At 40.8% G+C, this 21,710-nt stretch overlaps 3 protein-coding genes across 5 annotated transcripts; 2 read left to right on the top strand and 1 right to left on the bottom strand.

Moving 5' to 3' along the window:
* The first annotated feature begins 4,542 nt into the window (after positions 1-4,542).
* Positions 4,543-6,916, top strand: LOC306709548 (uncharacterized protein). The gene is made up of 3 exons (XM_079177729.1): positions 4,543-4,682; positions 5,079-5,187; positions 6,231-6,916. Exons 2-3 carry the CDS (start codon positions 5,084-5,086, stop codon positions 6,658-6,660), a joined length of 534 nt encoding a protein of 177 aa, XP_079033855.1. The 5' UTR covers positions 4,543-4,682; positions 5,079-5,083; the 3' UTR covers positions 6,661-6,916.
* A 517-nt stretch (positions 6,917-7,433) lies between these two features.
* LOC306709375 (DELTA-stichotoxin-Hcr4a-like) lies at positions 7,434-9,171 on the top strand. Its single transcript, XM_079177477.1, has 3 exons — positions 7,434-7,560; positions 8,107-8,233; positions 8,340-9,171. Exons 2-3 carry the CDS (start codon positions 8,130-8,132, stop codon positions 8,794-8,796), a joined length of 561 nt encoding a protein of 186 aa, XP_079033603.1. The 5' UTR covers positions 7,434-7,560; positions 8,107-8,129; the 3' UTR covers positions 8,797-9,171.
* A 7,312-nt stretch (positions 9,172-16,483) lies between these two features.
* Positions 16,484-21,198, bottom strand: ramp2 (receptor (G protein-coupled) activity modifying protein 2). 3 transcript variants are annotated; one of them, XM_079178152.1, is made up of 6 exons: positions 21,109-21,198; positions 20,428-20,493; positions 20,314-20,343; positions 18,461-18,493; positions 18,121-18,298; positions 16,484-17,995 (listed from the first exon to the last, which is right to left on the bottom strand). In XM_079178152.1, the coding sequence occupies exons 1-6, from the start codon at positions 21,167-21,169 to the stop codon at positions 17,746-17,748; spliced, it is 618 nt and encodes a 205-aa protein (XP_079034278.1). In that variant the 5' UTR covers positions 21,170-21,198; the 3' UTR covers positions 16,484-17,745. The 3 variants fall into 3 exon arrangements, with proteins under 3 accessions (XP_079034278.1, XP_079034279.1, XP_079034280.1); XM_079178153.1 differs by having other exon boundaries at positions 20,428-20,490; XM_079178154.1 differs by lacking the exons at positions 20,314-20,343; positions 20,428-20,493; positions 21,109-21,198 and adding an exon at positions 18,748-19,095.
* Positions 21,199-21,710: the final 512 nt, after the last annotated feature.

Here is a 21,710-nt window from a genome sequence, read left to right as displayed (position 1 = left end):
CCAAATGATTAAAATGACTTCAACTCAGATACTTGAAATAGCTGCTCATGGAAAAGATCTGCATCTGGCCTCAGCTAAATTATTAAAAGAAATGAAACCAATGAAATATATTGAACATTCAGACCTCCATGTTCACCGCGCTTATACAATATTGGCCACCTCAACGAACAACTTTAATTTCCCTATTTATGGTTTATAACACACTATAATTGAGATGTAAGCAGAAAGAAAAAAATATTATATATTAATAAATACTTAAAATGTAATTATAGCTGCATAAAACTACTTTATAGGGTCTTATCAAATGTTTACATGTTCCCGAATGCTAAATAAAAGGACTAAAATTAAAGTGCATCATCTTCTACCTATTACATATTTCAGTCAAATTAAACATCTATCCGTCTTCATTGCTAATGGGGAACTATTTCTCAATTTCATACAGATTGGCGAGGTTATTGTAATAATTATCCACAACATCACACAATATTACACATTCAAATAATGACTAAGTATATTATGTCTACCAAAGACTTTTGAAACCAAATTGTATTCAATACGGCATCCTTGGAACAAACACAGCACAGTGACTTGCCCTTTTCATCAGGTACTGTACACTATGTTCTTTTCATACCATTATGCAAATGATATGAAAATATTTCCAAATCGGTAAACCCTACTCACATGAAGTCCAAACAGTTATGTGTCTGTCTTTTTATAAATTATGAATTCAATATAAATGAAGCTGGGGATGGGAACTGTTTCATAGAAAGATTGGTCTAAATGGTGAAAACTATAAAAGGTCTTAATCAAGAAAACAATTATAATCAGGTATGTAAGTCATAAGACATTGGTGTTAAACTAAAGCAAAACCCACTCTGACATTGCTGTGTACACCATGTCATGCTTTGTCTCCAGACAATCAAAGAGCAGCAGAAGTGTAATGAGCAACGCACGCTGTAGCACAAAGTCGTATCAATCTGAAATCGGTCTGGCAGCACATCTGCCTAAGCTATAGCGCCAGAGGAGCAATTTACCATCATGGTTGTTTTCACGCGTCCTAAGTGGCCAATTCTACATCCCTGAGCTCCATTATGTCAATATCACATTTGGTAGGGAACAAGTGTTCCTGGGAAATGGTAAAAAAAAAAAAGAAAAAAGCACACACACACACACATAACACATGAAATCATCATTTTACTAAAATGTGAAATTGTTTATGAAATATCAGACTTCTTAACTATACTGCTCATATCTATAATAACAAGAAAAGTGAAGATAATAAAATAATTCTGAGAAACTGAACTAATCTGCTGCTATTAAAAAGTGTGTGCGTTTGAATTATCATCTTTTGTGATATGCTGTTTGACTTCCCTGATACAAAGGAGCGGAGGCTGTTTGTTGTTGAGGCGTCTTCTTCTTCTTCTTCTTCTTCTTCTTCTTCTTCTTCTTCTTCTTCTTCTTCTTCTTCTTCTTCTTCTTCTTCTGTGAATCGGTCACGAACATTTCTGACAATTGCATCTGATCTGAGGACAAACATCATAAACCGGAATAGACAGCCCGTGACGGTCTCATATTTCTACACATATTGTTACGAGCTATCAAAAATCGTTTGTGTGAATGATTAACTGACGTTGTCACAGCAACAGCTGCTCCAGCCTCCTCCTCCCTGCTCCTCTTCATCTGATGCATTTTGCTGTTTACTAACATCTCCTACTCCCGCAGACGTGCTATTCCTCACCTGCCCACCAGGTGACACGAGTCTGTCACCTGATGCATCACCTGCCTGCACACCTGCTTCTCGTTAGTCTCATTAGATACCGGTTAGGTGTGAAGGGTCACGCCAGCGTTTCAAACAGAGGCATTTTCTGGCTATTTCAATTGTGCCATTGACATTGATGGAGAGCTGAACTGATGCTAACTGACCATTGGCATGCTTGTTATATTTTTTCCTCTTCTTCGATAACTTATTGAACATGATGGTGTGAATGGTGAACAGAATGCCAGCGGGAAGTAAATGAAACAATACGAAAATGTGTCCTCTTAACTTTGTATTGCTACCTCTTTGAGCTTGTAATCAACAAAGTAAAGGCTGGTTTCACCCTAACAGCTCTTTCTACAAAGCACGCTAGTGGGTTCAAGCCTCGTCTCTGATTGTTACAGAGGTGCACTGTATTTATCACACCTATGGGCTATAAAGCCAACAGCAACATCGCTATTCCTTCAAGGTGTTGATTGCGTTGCAATCTTCACTGTTCAAATGAGCAGTCCATGGCTCAGCTATTTTCAGTGCTATAAAGCCTCTACTGGTGTCAACATGCTGAGATAACATTTCACTTTACAGTTTAATCAAGGCTGAATACACAAAAGAGTAAACAAGCAATCTAATGGAAAGTTAATAGTATAATATAACATGAAATATTGTATTTGTTCAGCTTTGACTCAGATTTGGGGTTAATGGTAGCTGCTATAGAGCCATTTACAGGTTCAGGTTACTTTATTTGTAGGTAGATTACAACTTACATCTTACAAAAACACAATAAACAAACATCAAGGCTCCAATAATCACTAAAACCACTCACATAAAGTTCAGATAAATATGAATGAATAACTAAGCGTTGCATCTACAGCTTTTGTGCAATGTTGCTACCATAGGATTTGTTCATCTGAGGGGTGGCAGCTGGAACAAATCAGTGTTTATACCGCTTCGATCTACGCCTTTGGACTATACATCCATCCAGAACGAGGAAGCTATAATTCACCGTGCAAAGTTGGGGACTCATTTAAAATCGAGCCGGTTATATAGATTGGTTTCCAAAACATGACGCCAAAGATAAAATTGATACAATAAAAGCACATTAGAGTAAGGTCATCACGGTATTGTTATTGTGGAAGCAGGAGAGTATCTTCAAACAAAGCAAACACTGGTGCCTCTTTTTGCACACTGCCTCACAATTTGCTTCAAAGTTTAGTTTTGAGTCAATAAAAGATATTTGTAAGATTGCACACAATCTGTCTGACTCTTAATGGATATGAATTCATGTGTGTGGGCATGTCTACTAAAATCAGGTCTACAATCTACATGATTCTGACAAAAAGAATGTATAGTATGAGTTTCAACAAACCATTAACCTGATACGTTTCTTGTATAAAACAGACTGAGCGAGCGATGTGAAAGGAAGTGAAGGTGTCTAACGGACTAAAAAAGCATCTTGAGTGACATGCGGTTGAGGTACTGATACCGCAGCCACCATAATTACCAGCTGCGACAGCGACGCTGGTATTGTTTTCGCCTTGTGAGTCTGTGTGTGAGTCATCATGGCAAAATGTGGTTCTCTAGTGGGAAAGCGGGAGCCGGAAGCAATGGCGTGGGGAAGGGGCGACTGAGCAAAAGTGTAAAAAACAATTCTTGACCAACTATTATGAGTCTGTTTATATCGACTCTTTTCCATTTCTATAGCTCTGGATAACTAGTATTGCAACTACGACTATTTCAACGCAGCTCTGCCCTTTTCACAGGACATAATAAAGGGCATGCTGAATATGTAATGCTTGACAGAGATTTTCTGCTGCGGTCACTGGCTAACCATCAGAAAGCAAACATTAACTGGCACAGTCTGTGTAGTGCAAATGTGTTTTTTTTGCAAATGCATGTTTGGTGCCATCTGGTGACTTCAAGCATTGGAGTTGAAGGATTTTAAATCAAGTTCAAGGCGCCTGATGTATGATATAGAACAGCTGCCATACTATTTTACTTGAATCGGTCGGTGAAATAATGAACACATCTCAAAACACTCCCAAGTTTCCAAAACAATCTTAATTGGGAAGACCCTCAGGCCCTATAATCCTGTGAACAAATACAACACTGCAGTGTGCCATGCTGTGTTACACAATACATTGTGTTTGGAAGTTGCTCCTACATGGAAAAAAGGGAGTGCCTCCTCTTCTTCTCCAGAGTCATACAGTGTGTTGAAATGTGTGGCATATTTAGGGAGGTTCCCACAGGAATCTGTCGCTTGCCGTCACCTGCAACAACAACAGGTAATCTTGAGCAATGCACGGAGGATTGAAGTTACACACTAAGCGAGTCAGAACATGAAACGGCCCGTAAGGATCTTTATGAAACGCATGTACTGAAAAGGTTCCCGTAAGAGCAAAGAAGTGAGCGGGTTCATTGCAAAATGATAGATTGATACCCATCCAACTGAAGAACAACAGCTGTGACGGAGTAGACAGTCTGATACAACAATGTGCTGCATTAAGTTACACTTCAGGGAAACAAAATACATTTTCTTGAAACCGTGCTAAATCCTTAATCCTTCAACATACAGAGGTGATTTCAACACCACCCATGTCTAACCGTGAAGGCGGATATGCTGACACGGAGATGTTGTCTAATTAATACATGAGTTAGTTTGATGATGTGCCTAATTTGCATTATTGATGAAGTTTACTATATTGTGCATATATGGGATATTACCTGGCCCTTCTTTGTGAGATATCATTTTCCATGAGGGATGGTGTGTGTGCTCACTGCACGGTGGACACGCCCGTGTTTGTGTTGGAACAAGTACTGTGGAGGTGTAATCACACAAGGGGAGACTCTACCCACCTCTCTGCAGGATCTGAGAAAAGGGAAACCTGACGCTGCTCTCTATCACAAGTTGCGTGTTTAACTCCAAAAGGTGAATATAATTACTTCAAATTATAGCAAGATTATGATTGAACTGTAATCTCTGTCTTGGTTATCCTATTCTCTCAGATAAGAACCGTTTCATATGAGCTATATTCACATTTTATACACACATACTGTAGAACGTGTACCGATAGTCTCGGGAGTTTTGTAATTGAGGGGAAGAAAATCAGCTCGGTTTGGCTATAACAGGTATACCATAGCAACAATAAAAGATTTGTATTATTCTTTCGACCGAATATGATTTATGACCTAAATACTCCGTCTTTTCTTTTTGTCTTTTATATAAAAGAAAAGTATCCATTTCCTGCACAGCACAGTACCTGGTGGAAGGTGACCTGTTCGCGGATACACTGTTCTAAGCTTTAAGTTCTGCTCATTCTTTCAGCCAAGATGCCAGAAACAGCAGAAGCTGCGTCAGCCACTCTCACCACCAACAGAAACTGCACCATAGAAATATGCAATGTCAGCAGTGGCCACTGCCTCATCAACCCCAAGTAAGTCCATAACGGTATTTACCAATTTTAATACATGTAACTGTAAATCAGCAGACTGGACGAAGACACAAAAATGTTTACTGAAACAGAAGTAGAAATGTATGAGTGACCAAAAATAATGTGATGATTGCAATTATAATAAATAATAAAGAAATGTGCTTTTTTTGCTTCTTTATGCATCTGAAATGTTCAGTGCATCAACAAGACTTCTCCATATTATCGTGGCTTGTGTGTGTACTCAACAAGTTGTATTTGTTCCAGTGAGAAGTCATTTTCAAAAGGCTCAGTGCAATGCTTTGAAGTGCAAGTGAGGTTGCAATGCCTGATTACAGCTCTAAATCAGCATCTTGATACTAAATAGTAAGCAGTTCAGAAAAAATGTACTATCCACAACTTTTGTTCTCTCTAATAGTCATAGATAAAGCACAACTTTCTAGCATAAGTCTGTTATTTCAATGTGATTATACTGTCTAAATGTTAAGTAAAGCTCAGTGATATTGCAAGCAAAATGCCGACGTACCACCTATTTAACATAAATTATTTGATTTGGTTGCCACCTATTCCTTAACATGGAAGTCTGTCAGTTTCTTCCACCTCTGCAAAAAAAGGGGAAATCGACAAAAGAAAACCGTAAAGTAGATAGAAATGACCCACGTCTTTGGGATTTTCTCCCATACATTTATCTAGCTGTGGCAGGACGGACCATATCTTGGATGGGTGGTTTTCATGTGTGACATCACTTCGCTGAGAACATCCACCTATCCATCATGCAGTGACACACACTGCCTCATTGCACATCGCATGCAGGTACACTCACTGTTGCTTAGAAGTCCACAGCAGTCCTTGCACAGTCACACTCCATCCATCAGCATAAGGCAGTCCAGGTACCCTGGAAAGCCCAGCACTTGAAAAGTACTCTGACAATATCCAAAAAACTCGCAAAACTCTTGTTTTTTTCCATCAAAAGTCTGGGAAATGTGACATGAAAGTTACCAACTGACCGGTATTGATGGTAAGGATGTGTCTCTTGCTCTCTTGTATAGGGTCTACATGGAAAGTGGTTTCAGTCACCACCCGCCCCAGCCGACGGTTCGTCCCACCAGGACTGAAGTGTGCTCCTTCACCAAGGACGACAACACTGCCACGGGCTCTGTGGGCCTGCTGACCTACGACCTGTTCCATATGCAGAGCCGTGTTTGCTCCGAGCGCATTGCCATCATGTTCTCCGTGCCCTTTGACCACAACTTGTACAAGAACCGGCTGGCCGTGGGCGTGGTCGAGCATTCCCGTGCCTGCGACAAACATCTGTACAAGCAGCTGTATGATGGGAAAGACCTCACCGGCTTCACCCGCTCCGAGACTCACGGCTGTGGGCTGATACACCAAACTAAATATCTTGATATGAGGGCTACAATGTCTTCTATTGGCAAAGCCATTGTTAAACTGGAGCTCTATGATAAAATGGGTCGTTAGTTTGTATTTTGTTGCTTTTGTACCCAACAGAATAAATAGAACTTCATTTGATTTGACTGCTGCTGCATGTTGACATCTAGAGAAACATCCAGAGGAGAGGAAGGCTGATTTTTCTGTCATCTGTACTTTGTGTCCTCTGAAAGATATCAATATCTGACAGCCAGCTCATTGATTCTCCATTAGCTAATTTCTTGGGCGTATGTGCATTGTACACTCCCTTTTTCTTTGATCATGGTAATAAAACATTCAGACTCGATGTTTGTGTTGTGTGGGATATGTCTTTCATTATTACTGACGAACAGTAATGATTTCTTAATCTCTTAGCTGGACCCATCCAATTCTAATGAGTAGCAACAGATGGAATATCTGCAGAGATGTTTTTTTAATCGGCGTGATGACAGTATTGTTCTTCACTGGCTGTGTGACACTCTCCATCAGTGTGTAGTTATTGTGTTGTATTGGAATGCAAGAGAAAGACAGAATAAGAGTAAAGTATCTCCAGCGAAGTCCGTATCAACTTGTGCAGGTTGTTTTCGTCTCCTTTGCAAAATTCCACAGGAACGAGATTACCCACCTCAGTCCACGAAGCCACAATACTAACGGAGAAAATGAGTGTGCTGGAACTCTGCCACAAATGAGGGCGTGGCGGTGTTATTCCACAGGGAAAAATACAGAAATCTTGGTTCTCAGTCCTCTTTTTTGTGTGGCTGATAAATGTGTGTTGAAAGAGGGTGTGTGCTGTCATGGTGTTTGCTTACAAGTGGGAGGGTTTCCTGGGTGATGGCATACATCCTGGTTTTATCAGAGAAAAAAAAAAAGAAAAAAAAACTACCGGCAACTCCCTTCCAGGTAACTTTTCCCACTTTGGGACTTTGGAGCATCAACAGAGGTTCTCAGCAGGTAAGTCACCAAGACAATTTGGGGAAAAGACTTAAATTAAAGAGCTTGATAAGAGGCAGTAGAGAGAATGGCTCATTAGCTTTATTGTGGCTCATTTGAAGAAGCATACAGAAGCCTGATGGGGTATTTGTTTGATTTGTATCTTATATCTGTTGATAAAAAGGGTGATCATTTTCTCTGGTGTTCTCACTCCAGCTTCATTATTGCATGCTACTTAGTGCTGTAATTGAAGAAGTGCACTCTAATGAGACAAAGGGAGTCTGCAGTTATTCTCTAATTGTTCACAACTGTTTTGAAATCTCATTAGCCTCTTGAAATGCGTCATTCATACCCAGTTGCCAGTTCATGTGCACCGTTTGAAGGTCAATGTAATGCCAATACAGCATGTCAGCTGAGCAGAGGTCAGGAAGATGTTTTTTAATGTTGGAGTAGGTGTGATTCTCACGATTCCCACTGTGTTCAGAGTTGGAGGGAAGCGCTATAGTCACAGCTGTGATGTCGTTCGGTTCAGATGGTTAACACCTAAATTGCCTTTTGTTTTACTAGCCGATCTCAACACCCATTCCAACATGACGGAGTCAGCTGAAGCAGTAGCAGCCGATGTGTGCAGCAAGAGAAGTGTTACCATTGAAATCGGGAATGTCACCAACAACTACTGCCTCATCAACCCCAAGTAAGCCCCGACTGTTTTGTCATTTATTGTAAGGCTTGAAACGTATTATACAGAGACAAAAGAATACGTGTAACATATGTGTGTGTGTGTGTTTGTTTATGGTTAGGGTGTACCTTGAGAATGGGGAGACGTACAACCCACCTCAACCCACAGTGCGCCCTCTAAAGACGGAGGTCTGCACTTTCTCCAAGTCCGGCGGCAAAGCAACCGGCAGCATTGGTGTGCTGACCTACGACCTTTACGAGAGGTCACAGAAAGACTACATTGAGAGTCTGGCCATCATGTTCTCAGTCCCATGGGACTACAACCTGTACAAGAACTGGTTTGCAGTGGGCATCTATAAGAAGGGCCGCGCCTGCGATAAGGCATTGTACAAAGAAATGTACTACGAGAAGAAACAGCAAGAGCTTGGGTTTGTCAGGGAGGAGGCCGTCGGATCAGGAATCAATTATGTGGGCCAATACTTAGATATCAAGGCCACAATGTGCCCCCTGGAAAATTCCATCATGAAGGTGGAGGTGTGGGATAAGCTTTTCACACCCGTGGGCCAGCAGTCTTACTAGAGACCCCTAACCAGTATTCCTGTCATTAGTCCCAGCAGCAGAATTTATTCGTCCACCTGAAGCAGACAGCACGCATGATTTAACAGACGTATTCCTGCTGACATGTGTCTGTATACCTGGGTATTACCCCTCAGTAAATCTGCTTAAGATCAGAGTTTAGTTTGTTTATAAATCCAGGAGGCAATAACCCCATTTTATAGCCAAAGCCTCTGTCTGTTTTTATAGCATCAGATTTTAAAATGGCATCTTTAGAAACGAGAATCAAAGGATGACTCACCGGAGGACGAGGGCAGATAGCTTCATAAAACACACTGAGAGCTTGTCTGTATTTACCTTGACACGAGTCTGAGGAATAAAATAAACCTTTTTGCTGAAGCCGTTTGTCTATGTGTTTTGTGTGTTGAGCTCAGAAATGCAAAAGTGATATTAATGAAATATTTGAATACAACTTTTTCAAGGGGAAATTTAGATTTGAAGTGAGATAAAGGGTACAGTTTATTTCCATAGGAGCGATAAGAGAGCAGCGTGGGGACACACCCTGTCTCATGTTGCCCAACATCAAAGCATATGCTTATACTGTGTTAATAGTACACCAAACATTATTACATGTGAACATGTGAGACTAACCACATTTTGAAGATGTCGGTTTAACATGCATCACATTCAAAGTTTTTGTAATGGAATAAGTTACATTTTATTTTAGAGCACATGATTATGAAATATTTATGCTCTGGATTTCTCTTTTTTTCTTTAACTCAATAGCACGGCAGTAGGGACAACAGAGACTGACTGTTATTCATTTTTTATAATAATATATCCTAATGAAAACAAATATTAAATTCTTGGCCAAATAAAACTTGCCTTTAAAATCTGTTTTCAAGACACTCAGTAGAACAGTATTTGTACCCAGGTTTTTGAGATAAAGAGGGCTTTAATTGTCTGCTTGGCCTTCCTGGCGGAACCAGAGGGAACACTAAAACGTCTTCAGTTATGCGGTTATTGTTCAAAACACATTCACTGGTTCTTTTTTCTGAAACAGTATACTCAAGGAGAAAATGAATAGATACATTTGCTTTTTGTGCAATTATGATCCTGGCAGGGGCTTTGATGACGTGGTGAAAGAGACATGAATGGACTCAGGTGAAGACCCCATTATTTTGACTGCTCAGCAACTCATTCCGCTTACTAAAAGCTTTACAATTCTTTAGTTGGCGAGAAATGACAATCTCGACGCGTTATCTCATCATCTAACAACTTGTTTTTGCAGCAATGGCACAGCCAATTTAGTGTAGAAACAGTCATTAACCTCAGGAGAATGTGGGGTTCTAAGGCAGGAGGCAGCATCCGCAGGAGGCAGCATGCCGCTCCTAATTTACATCACAGGCAAAGATATTAGGTTCTCCACTGATTCTATTCAGAATGTCAACGCTGCCTTCCTGATCGTGTTTTTTCCCCGTTAGGTTCATGATGCTTTTGCTGCATTAACTGCTCCAGACACAAAGCAGCCCAGATCAAAGGTTTTTGCTCACTGTCACCGTTGGATTTGCATAAAAGCCATACATAATATAGAGGCATAAACGAGGCCTGTTTAGGCTCAATGCCTGAAGCATTGTTGAGTCAGAGGAATGAAAGACGGCCCCTGTAAACAGATGAGGGGACACTAAGCAGAAACTTTTGTTCGTCACAGCTTTGAAATGAGTAGTTCCCACACATTCCTTTCATATTTTTCTTTTCAATCTCTCCTCTATGTTTACTATACCTCCGCATAAGTCTTCTTTCATGTTTTGTATCAAATTGTTCCCTCTGCGTTTGTACGTACTGTAAATGTGTTTGAGCGCTTTTGTGATGAGCATCGCTGAGTGTCGGGAATCGTGCCCCTGTGCATGCAGAGATGGGTTTTTATTTATTTTTTTAAATCAAATGCATTCTTTTGTGCATTGCGATTTCCTTTTAGCGAGTCTGAAAAAATCTTTCAAGAACAGAGTGGGATTAAGATTACTTCTTAAACAGGAAACAGTATTTTCCGGTGTAGATAAACTTAAGCTCAGCAATGGTGGATTGAAACTGATGCTTTTTTAAACAGCGGTGAATCTACCTGTTTTTCATGGTGAAAGCGTCTGTCAAAATCCCTCCCGGATCCTAAGAGGAAAGGGAGGTGGATGGGTGGAGGTGCCACAACACAGTCTCTCTTTTCATAAGACAACAATCAGCTGATCACACTAAAACAACAGTAAGGCCCCAGCTACAGCCGGAGAGAAAAACAGGTTTAAACTTGTGAAGCCTTTTCAAAATGTGCGAGTATTTTCTTTTTGGTATTTCTGTATTTTTGTAACACACTGTTGAACTGATGCTGTAGTTATCATGCTATGAGTACAATCTTTATTTATCATCACCACCAAAACGGTGCACTGGCTGTGTCTCTTCAGAGCATGAAAAAAATGACAAGTGCATTTTAATTTTTCTGATTCTCAACAAAGCCGGGCTGATCAACACAAAGCTCCGAGTGCATTGACTCGGTGAGTCCGATCGTAATCTATCTGCATTAAAGATTCAGCTTCCAAGCTGGATTTTCGTCCCTCTATTTGCTTTGAAACGAAGCCTACGGGGCATGAGAACTGTACTGTATATTGACTCAAACTGGGAGTGTCCAAACAGAAGCTTAAACGCTTTCATTTCAATAGCATGAGGTTTGTTTGGGTGTGACCTGCAGCCCTTTAACAGCCTAAACCGCTGCATGACCATGGGTACAATCAGCAATATAATACAGATCATGGAAGTGAATAGAAGTATACTCAAAAAGTGCCATTTGTTAGTGCCTTCAACGACTAGATACGCTCTCAAAGACTGCCATCTAGAGGCCCTGTCTGATATCAAGTGTTCACACAGTTTACAGCTTAAATGCACTCAAGGCACTGGATACCACAGTGACGGTAAAATAAAATGTATACATACGGTTTTCTTTGACTTTAAAGCAGCAGTCTCAGTCCGGTTCCCCACTAGAGAGTCTCGGGTAAAACAATAAATAGATAAGCTAGAGTTGCACTGTTCTGCATGTTTGTTTTGTTGTTCAGCGGGTCTTTTTTCTTCCGCATAATTAGTTTGGCTGAGATGTGAGGGTCAAAGATCATGCTGTTCCTAGCAGGCTTTTGAAGTTGTCTCATCGCATTACTTTGTTGTTTTGATCATTTCTCATTTTGCAGACATGCATCATGTAACAATACAGATACCCTGAGGGAGAACTCTCTACAGTTCTCTACTGTACACTTGAATTATTATTTTTTTAAAACTGATCTGCCACAAAGCTTCTTTCTCACTGCCTCTAAGACTGTACATATTTTTTTAAAACCTGATTCAATTCAAAGTATTAAACCATCAAAACATGTTGGCATTCATGTTAACACCCATATAACCCCAAAGTACTTTGAGGGCACACATTGAGTCAAAGCATGTAAACTACAGGACGACAGCAGTGATCATCACATGTATGTCATGGAAATAGTGCTGTCCTTGTTGTTGTTTTTCACCCCCCAATGTTACTACTTCGAGCATCTGTCATCAGAATTGCTATGTTAGTGATGAACCCACATACCTGACTCTGCTGTCGCCCTCAGGCTACAGAGCTTGATAACAAGGTTCAGCTCATCGTTTCCACATTCCAACCCGCAACTTTACTGTTCTTTTCCTTCCCTCTCGTGCTCTCATAGCGGCTCTTTCAGCTGTTCTCATCGAAAAAAGAAGCACTTAAATCCTGCTGTGTGCTACGTGCCCTTTCCTAAACAGTGGACAGACTTAGTGAGGGACTAGCTGGTGAATATAGCGAAGCGTTTAGCAGCTACAGAGTCAGGCATTTCCCTCAAGAGTCACTGGAGACATAAAAGAGAGTGAATAATGGATTTGCATTCATCAGGTGGTCAGAAACAAAATTCCCACTGGATACTTATGTTATCTGTAGTCGACTATGTGCTAACATGTTTGCCATATCATCGTAAAAAGTGACACTATGTCAGTGTTGTGTTCACAGCTCATTTCCGCTGCTTCCAAGTTTAAATGTTACACAATTAAATTACTTTTTAGAGACTTGCCTTAATGCTGAGTGTCCACAAAAAACAGGCTCAAGTCTTCAGGTGATGTAATCATCTATTCAAGATTATGGTGAATAAAAGCTGAGGTCAGCAACAACAACAACAACAACAACAACCAAGAGTAAACTAGATTTTGAAAGTAATCAACCAAAAAAGCCCAGCCCAGTGTTGCCAACTGTTTTCCAATGAAAGTAGCTAGCAGCACTAGCTCCATTAGTCCATCCCTTCAGGCCCCCCTCCAAAGCCAATCCCCCAAAATGATCATAATCAACGTAATACTTATTTTGCTGTTGATATTGTTCTTTGTTGTTACCAGCGGCAGCTTTAAGGTAAATCTCCCAGCGTTGACAATATGCATTGTTTTAATTTCCTGATTCAGATTTTCCCAGCTCCCTCTGGTTGTTTTTCAAGTAGCTCAGCCTTCAAGTTGTCCAGCTGCAGCTCCTGGTCTTGTTTTTTTTTCCGGGGATAAATCTCTCTGGATCTTAATGTTGACCTTCACGGGTTTTCCATCATCGTAAAAGAACAGAAGTGTATTTCTGCCTCTTGTCGCTCACATTATCAGCTGGCAGTGGAACACGGCTGTTCATGCCCTGTATTTCCTTGAGTTTATTCCGACCGATCGAGCTGCTGATGTCAAACCTACTTGGTGTCATCCAGCTGTAGGGTCAGCTCTGACACAGCAGTGCCAGCTGTCTGGATCCCGCACAACAAAGTAATTACTCGTGTCACACTGAATGACTCGCATCAGTGGCCGCAATCTTTTCATTTTCATCAAGTCTGGCAAAACTCCAGTCTGGAAGTGCTCCAATAAACTAGTCGTTTATTTTTATTTTTTATGAAAAAATACATCTATAAAACCAATGCGACATCAATAACTCGTCAATATTTGGCACAGACTCCAGGACGCTGACTTTCTCTGACCACCTGTGGAGGTTGACCAGCTGTGATCATTGATGCTGCTGATGAATGCGCCTTCATAAGAAGCAGTGAGGCTGACTCTGTCAGCCACTTCTTAATCCCACAGCCAAAGTCCCCAGCAACACCACTAAGTCTGCCAAAGGAGCCAGCAGTTGATGTACGGATGCCCTTACCTGCTGTCCTTCCAACCACTCTGGCAGATCTCTGGGCCATAACAGTCATCGGCTCCCTCGATGAGGAGACCCAGAGGCCCCGGCAAAGGCTCCAGAGCCAAAAGCTGCCACTGGAGTAGCAAATTTGAGTTCTTAAAAACATACACTATACATAACAAGAACCACATTATTCACCACTGCAGAGAGTAAGGTCTCTGATATCGTCTGTCTCGATTCTAGAAAAATACAGTACGTACCTCTAAACATGGGTGTGCCATATATATTTTCTAACATCTAAGCTGCCTATAGCTAACGTAACATTTCCACTGTGGCGTTGGAGGTTTGTTAGTTTTTTGTTGTTTTTAGGCAGCACGACCACAAAGTCAAACTGAAACACTGTTTAGCTTCAGTTCTTTTTCTACTTTTTATTTTCCTTATCATCATTGTTAAATGATCAAGCTATAATGAAATAGGTGTATGACTGGTGTGTTTTCAATGTGCAATAACTTTTTACAATGAACTCAATTTCTTTTGATTTTCATTTTTTGTATTGTCTATGTTGTTGTGTCAATTGTTCTTTTTAGCTTTTTTAAAATAGAACAACTAGCTTCATCAATTACACATGCAGCATTTGATATTTAATTTGGTGTCAATAAAAGTTCAACTATCTTCCTTATTTGTAAATCAAAACTATCTACTAACTAACTACTGTCAGTTTTTACATAACACAATATATATATATGTGGAGAACTCCAGACATGTTCCCTTGTCCATTTCAGAGAGCAGCTCCAACCCCACAGCATCAAGTCATCTCACTTCAGTGTCACCACAGATTGTTGAAACTGAGGCCCACGGGAATGCGTTCAGATCAGCTGATTTATATGCAAGTTGAGGCATCCCAACATGTTGTGTAATTGTGCTGCGGCATTGCTGAGGGACAGGAGAATAACCTATTGGCCTTATGTACTCCCTTAAAGGAGTCCTATAGCACACTTCACAGTACTGTTGCTGCCCAGATCTACCCATTACGTTTGTATTGTAAGCTTTTACAGTAACTGACATTATTTTTTAGCTATTAGTCTTCTATGTATATGTTTTACACTCCTTAAAACTCGAGAACTTTTAGGTTTTGTTCAGAATCAAGGTCCAAAGATAGTCGTCTTTACACACAACCATGGGTACATTACAAACAGGAACTGCTGTTAGCTAATTCAGCATACTATTAATCCTGCCAGTTTGCCAAAATGTAAACAAACATTGAAGCCCAATCCTTTTCTGTAGACTAAACATTTACACATATTGGCTTACAGATGAGCTATTTGTCTGTACACAAAGATAAACGACTGCGGATCAGCCGAGGTGATGCCACTGTTGCTTAACAAAGAAAAAAAAGAACTTTGGTAACACTTTATAATAACTACACACTATGAAGCATTAGTTAAGTATGAGTAAACACTTAATCCATCATTTATAAAGTATGAAAACACAATCATAAAACACATAATAGACTAGCTTATTAATCAAGAATAAAACATGTATAACTGTTGTTGTGAATTGCATACTAATGAGTGTAAATGTAGGAACAATGCTTTATAAGTGATGAATTAAGTGTTTACTCATACTTAACTAATGCTTCATAGTGTGAAGTTATTATAAAGTGTTACCAAAACGTTGAATTAACCGTTAATTAACTGCAACTTGTTTCTTAGAGATTACAGTCTTGTTCGTGCTGCTACTGAGTCTCAAAGCAGTCTGTCACCATATCACACTAAACCACTAGAGGGCAGGGTTTCCTAACTGAACACAAACTCATGTGCTGTATATTGACAGAGTGTATTCGACTGGTTTACTGAACACCCAAACACACTGTTTGCTGAAACATTTGATGTAATGTGTCTCATAGAATATGATGGATGTTGTTTTCACAATCACATCTTGCATAAAGGCATCAGAAATGGTTTCTGGCCTGCTGTAACGGTAAGGAGCAACACAGAATTGGATGAGATCAGGAGGGGGTGGGGAAGAGGATGACCCGATATCTAGAGAGGAAGAAGGTCACCGAACACACTTTCCCACCCAGCCCTGCCAGACGCACACACACACACACACACACACAAACACAGGCCCACCCTGCAGTGTTGTGTGAGCCAGATGAGGGCGTGATACATGACTGCTGTCACGGCTTCCTTCACCAGCACTTGTGCAGCATAACAACTGCACCACAATATAGAGCTTACGGAAGATACAGTGTAACACTACCTGAGGCACAAAGCAATGCCATCTGGACTGCACTCCAGGGAAAGGGGTGTTTAATCAAATACTGACAAAGGTTAAAGGGCACTTTAGCCAGAACGAAGCTGCAACACTGTCAATATGTTGTAGTGACGAACATGAGCTGAACTGAATACAATGTGCTTCTTTCATGGTATGATTGGCTAAAACCGAATAAGAACCAGCTTTCATGGCTTTCATTCCTCCGACGGTCTGGATGAGTAAAATCAAGCAACAAGCAACAATCCAACTATAGATTTAATTGTATAAAATATAACAAAGTATATCAAAATACGTACAGTAAATGGTGTTAGAGCAGGCAGAATGTGTTTTCTCAGATGGTACAGTAAGTCCACTAAGTTCTCACAAGGGCATAATTATAACACATTATATAAATACACATTTTGATCCAAATCTGAAAGCACTTAACAGTGGCTTTATCGTCATTCAAGACTGAACGGAACATTTTCATGATTCTGGCGAAAGATAACACTTATATCTTCGTGTCGTTGCTCAGTGTTTGTCGCTAGGCTGCACAGACGATTGTCTGTCTGTCTGTCCGTCCGTCTGTCCAAACCGGAATGGCGATGTTAAAGAAAATTTGCCTCGATTAGCTCATCATGTGACCATGAGGATTGTCGGCGTTTGGACAGGGGAAAGTGCTGAAGGATTTCTTACGGTTCAAAAATAGACAATAACAGGAAAAGAAATGTCCCTTTCTGGGCATACCCACTCAATGTGTCCCACCTGTAACCTCCGACCTCAAACGCTACGACTCACATAACCAGATCCATGCATCACGCTATGCTCGTGTTCCTGTTCTCTCTGTACACATATAGAGGACCCATTTCTTAGACCAAACATGGACACATACCTGTATCAACTTCACACTGAAAAACAGTCTAGGTTGCACATGTCTTTTGCATACGTACTGTACATTGTCGAGTTAGTGGCTCAAAGCAGGGTTAGGTTTGAGTGGCTGCAAAAATCAGTTGCATCAGGAGAATTCAGGGGCTCAATAATAAAAAATGACCTCAACACGACTACTGTCCAACACAATGAGGAGAGTCAACACAGACACATTTTGACTTTACTTTTGCAAGCTCCACAGCTTTTGTCAATATAACCCTGAATACTGGGTTCTCCAGTAAAAATCAAGCTTCTGAATAGGGTGTGCAAAATGGATGTTCAGATCTCGAGTGGAGTGGTTGAAAACGAGACTTTTCTCACAGTCAATCCACGTAGATTTTGTCACAGTATGTCTCTGTTAGCGTCGGGGAGGTTGTTATTGACACAGTCATTGTGATGCCACTGATTATGACATCCACTCTTAATCAGTGTCATCTCCTCTAAGGGGTTCCTCCGTGGCTGGTATCTCAGATATCTCAGTGCTCTGCAAGGTCACTGGCGAGATGAAAGCGCAGCTGCGGTGTATGTGTGAACGAGCTTGTAGCCTTCAGGTTGGGGAAAGGGAAAATGTGAGATTCTTGATGATTCTGAGAAGAGGCGAATTTTCGGGATTTTCAGGAGCTGCCGTCCCCATTCTTGGTCTTGAGCACCACAAGGCTAACCATGACGGGGATCAAGCAGATGGGAGTTATCACCAGGGCGAAGACGATGACCGGTGGTGGGTCGCTTAGCTCCTCTGAGGGACAATCCTTGAAAAACCTGAAGTGAATGTCCACAAAGGTCTGTTCCACCAGCGGGTTGGGCCATGGGATCCCTAGACAGTCCGATATCTCCTCTGTGCAAAGGCTTAGGTTACTATACAAACTGCAGTGTGGAGACAGGGAGTGTGCAGAGGAGGATTCAGACATCAGCAAATATTTAGCAATATCTTTTGTGTTAAAACGAATTAACTGCAAATATAAACACACACACACACACATACTACTTACCCGCTCACATTGCCCCAAGTGCACCAGTCAGTGCTGTTCAGCGATGCCATTTCGGTATTAAATTTGGGGAGACATAGATGTTCAAGCAGCATGGAAAGGCAATCCATTGTTGGCTCACCATGATAATCATCACATATGCTGCAGTAGTGCCAACAATTGTGAGAATTATTCCCACAAGCTGTATGAGTTGAAGAGTTGAACAGAGAAAGAGAGATTGAGATTAGAAAATGACAATAAATATGTGCTGGACATTATCAAAAGATACCCAATAAATTCTGGGTTTACAGTATGACATAAGATTATATGACTATGTATTATGTTTTAAAGTTATGTCACCTACCAAATGACAAGGTAGATTCTCCTGGAGTGGCATCTTAAACAGAGAAGAATGACGTGTTTAGATTGAAAACTTTACATCAAGTAGTAAAGGCAGTTGACATAAACGCTCTTTAAATCTGTCATGTGAGGTCTTTCTAATTCAGTTCATTAAATAAGTTCATCAAAGACATACATCGTAGCAAATTCCAATGCAAAGACTATCTTAGTCTATTGTAGCTCATGAGTTCCTTCACGTGTCTAGTACTGAGGCAGGCATTTGCAGCTGTAGAAGGGAGACCACACACTCACCGCAGAGAAAGGAGAGGAATACCCCAATGAAACCAAGTGCTCCCTTCATGTCAGAAAAAATGAATAAAGGTGCGATTTCCCCAACCGGTGACCATGTATAATAAACCTAAACTTCTTAGACTGTGTACAGCGAGGCATAACAGGAAACCCGACAGGATGGAAGAGACGCAGTGTAACCTTCGGTTACCAGATGTCCAAACAGTGTTACCCGCGGTTACCAGATGTTCTCCGAAGATCTGTCTGACGGCCCTGCGCCTTGGCAGCCGCTCTTCCCCTCTCCAACATACGTTTCCCTAGGATTTTCTTCCCTTTTTAACGGGGTGGAGGCAACAAAGATTGTCCTCTCCATTCTCCCAAATAAAAGGGAGCACACCCAAGCTGGGCTGGACTCACATCTGAAAACCCTTTACTCTTTAACTCTTGTTCTGCTTTTTAGTCTCAGTTTCTCACAGTCGAAAGGCCTGGCCAGCTCACAGCATGTGATTTATTTGCCTTTTGGGCTGCCTCTGCCAAATAGGAAACATAAGTAAACATTTAGGGCTTAGCTTTTTGGGGTGGATGTAATCATGACTCTGCAGGGTGTGCTGAGCAGACAGCGATGATTTCATGTTTAGGTTCTTAATAAAGAAAGAAGTAGTTAATAGTCAGAGCTGACCAGCTGTTTAAAAGGCCGGCTAACTGATATTTCCACATGTGTTGGAAACTTTAGTTTTTTTTTTTTTTTTTATGTCTGATGATTTTGCTACATCTGTAAAGTAGTTTCTCACTGTCATCACTCACCACTTTAAAGAGTGCCATGTAAGAGGTGGTTTCATTGATTGAATGAAAAATGGAATGTAAGGTTGTTTTCTCACGACCAACTTGTTAATTTATGTCACTGAATCCACATGTTGGGCCTCTCACAACATCTGTTTGCCGAGCAGCATTTTGATTTAGTAATGACATCAGGAAATGTGTCTTTTCAGCAGAGGAGGAGCTCCGAGTTGGGGGGAGTTGGCAGGGGAAGGAGGGGGGACAGTTAGGGGGAAGAAGAAAAAAAAAAGGAAGGCACAAGAGGAGGAACAGTGAAAGGGGCGCTGCTCCAAAGTTCCAGTTGTTTCACAACCCGGAGTTCATGCGTTGATCACAGACGTTGCATGGGGTGAATGACGAACAAATTCAGGAAGTTGAGCCAGGTGGGGTCTTTTCATAATGAGGTTTAAGTTAACCTTTGACCCAAACCCACTATGGGCCTCGTGTCTACTGCTGTTGACCCCTCACTGGTGGAGACCTCCTCGGGAGTTTGTCTTGGATTCTCATGATAGTACACACGGGGAGATCTTGGCAAAAAAACGGGATCGCTGTGCTCTGCTCTCTGTGTTTGTCAGTTCCAGGCCAAGCAAATGAGTTGAAGGAACTGATCCAAAACAAACCCCCAGTGAACACAAATATATAGTCACTATTGTAACTGTAGAACATGTAAATAACTTTCATATATTTCTGCTAAATTATTAAAGCAAGATTATGAGACAGACATTTAGTTTACAGTCAATAATTAAGTGTGAAAGAAAAGAGACGTAATCTTACTGGCAAACGTCATCTCTGTTGAGTGATACCCTGTAGAAAAAAGAGGTGATGTTAGTCAAAGTATGTATGCTCATGAAGCCTACATTTTATTTTTTTTAAATACACATACGGTACCTATCGTTGTGGCCGGTTGCGCCGCTAACTTTTCATCAACCAGACAAACCACTGTTGTGCATCCTGCTATAAGAGAAATACAATATATTATTGGATTAAAGAAGTAAAGTAAAAAGACTTTTACAACTATTAAATAGAATTATGATGATAATCATGTGTACCGGTATACAAATTTCAGTACTTGTGAAATTAGAGGAGGCAAAGGAAATAACAAGGAGGAAGCTGTGAGGAGTGAAGAGGTCAATGCATCCTCCCTTTGTCTGCCACTCTTTTGAGGAAATCTTAATATATTCAACTCAAGGACATATACACGTACAATACATTCACCTCCCACAAGAATAAAAGACCTTATTTAAGGAATAGGAGCTAATAATAACGACAGCATGAATCATAAAATCAACTCTAATGATCTGGTGATAGCATTCGCAACAGCCTCTGTAACACAAATTCTTCTTTAAGAACAAATGTGTTGAGACAGCTTGGTCAAAATCACTCTATGGCCCTTAAACCAAACTGTTCAAGTATAAAGCTCAATCATGAGACTCGCTAAGCTCCTTTCTAAAAGACACTCAATCATAGAAAGCCCCTAAAGCATTCCTCTTGAGAGGCGAGATAGAGGGCAAGTAAAGAAGTTGTATCATATAAGAGTATAGAAATGGACAGTATAAATCGTCTACTTACCCCAAATGAGAAGAGGCAAAAAACACCCAGAAATCATGAGTGAGAAACTAGTGGCTGTCATTTTGCCTGATAACGCTCTGTTCGTCTTCCCTGGTGGGTAGGGATTACATATCTCAACCTTTTTGCAGGAAGGCTCTATAAAACAACAGGAAGCCCTCATTTCCTAGGATGGGCGGATTCACACAATGGGACAGAGAGCCTCTGATAAGGTTAGAACTGTGGTCCACTGGTGCACCACCATCACTCTCTCTCTCTCTCTTTATCTGTTTCTTTTTCTCATCCCACCCTCTGCTTCAAAACAGAAAGAGAGAAGTTAGGGAGAGCCCCACCCTCTCGTTTTATTCTCTCCTTCTCTCTGTATCGCTACCTTTGCCTTTGATTCATGCTTTTATCAATACAAGCAATATTTTGATTTCAATAATGGGTTCACACACATGTGGACTAATAGCATGTGAGCAGTCTTGGAGTAAAAGGATTCATGCTGCAACTACTTATCGTCCCTGCTATAGACATTTCAACAGAAATGCATTGCTTGAGAATTGCTATCGTCCAATTTTACCTCCTGTCAGCTGATGTCAGTCACTTACACCGCAACAGTAAAT

This window comes from Pholis gunnellus (genome assembly GCF_910591455.1).
Source record: "Pholis gunnellus genome assembly, chromosome: 17".
Taxonomy (NCBI): domain Eukaryota; kingdom Metazoa; phylum Chordata; class Actinopteri; order Perciformes; family Pholidae; genus Pholis; species Pholis gunnellus.
This window is presented reverse-complemented; position numbering and strand designations above follow the sequence as displayed.

Excerpts from the sequence above, each read along its gene's own strand:
- LOC306709548 (XM_079177729.1), top strand. The coding sequence starts at position 5,084 with ATGCCAGAAACAGCAGAAGCTGCGTCAGCCACTCTCACCACCAACAGA. Across the intron at positions 5,188-6,230 it reads CACTGCCTCATCAACCCCAA|GGTCTACATGGAAAGTGGTT; the intron begins GTAAGTCCATAA and ends TCTCTTGTATAG.
- LOC306709375 (XM_079177477.1), top strand. The coding sequence starts at position 8,130 with ATGACGGAGTCAGCTGAAGCAGTAGCAGCCGATGTGTGCAGCAAGAGA. Across the intron at positions 8,234-8,339 it reads TACTGCCTCATCAACCCCAA|GGTGTACCTTGAGAATGGGG; the intron begins GTAAGCCCCGAC and ends GTTTATGGTTAG.
- ramp2 (XM_079178152.1), bottom strand. The coding sequence starts at position 21,169 with ATGACAGCCACTAGTTTCTCACTCATGATTTCTGGGTGTTTTTTGCCT. Across the intron at positions 20,344-20,427 it reads GCAACCGGCCACAACGATAG|GGTATCACTCAACAGAGATG; the intron begins GTACCGTATGTG and ends TTTTTTCTACAG. Across the intron at positions 18,299-18,460 it reads AGAATCTACCTTGTCATTTG|CTTGTGGGAATAATTCTCAC; the intron begins GTAGGTGACATA and ends CAACTCATACAG.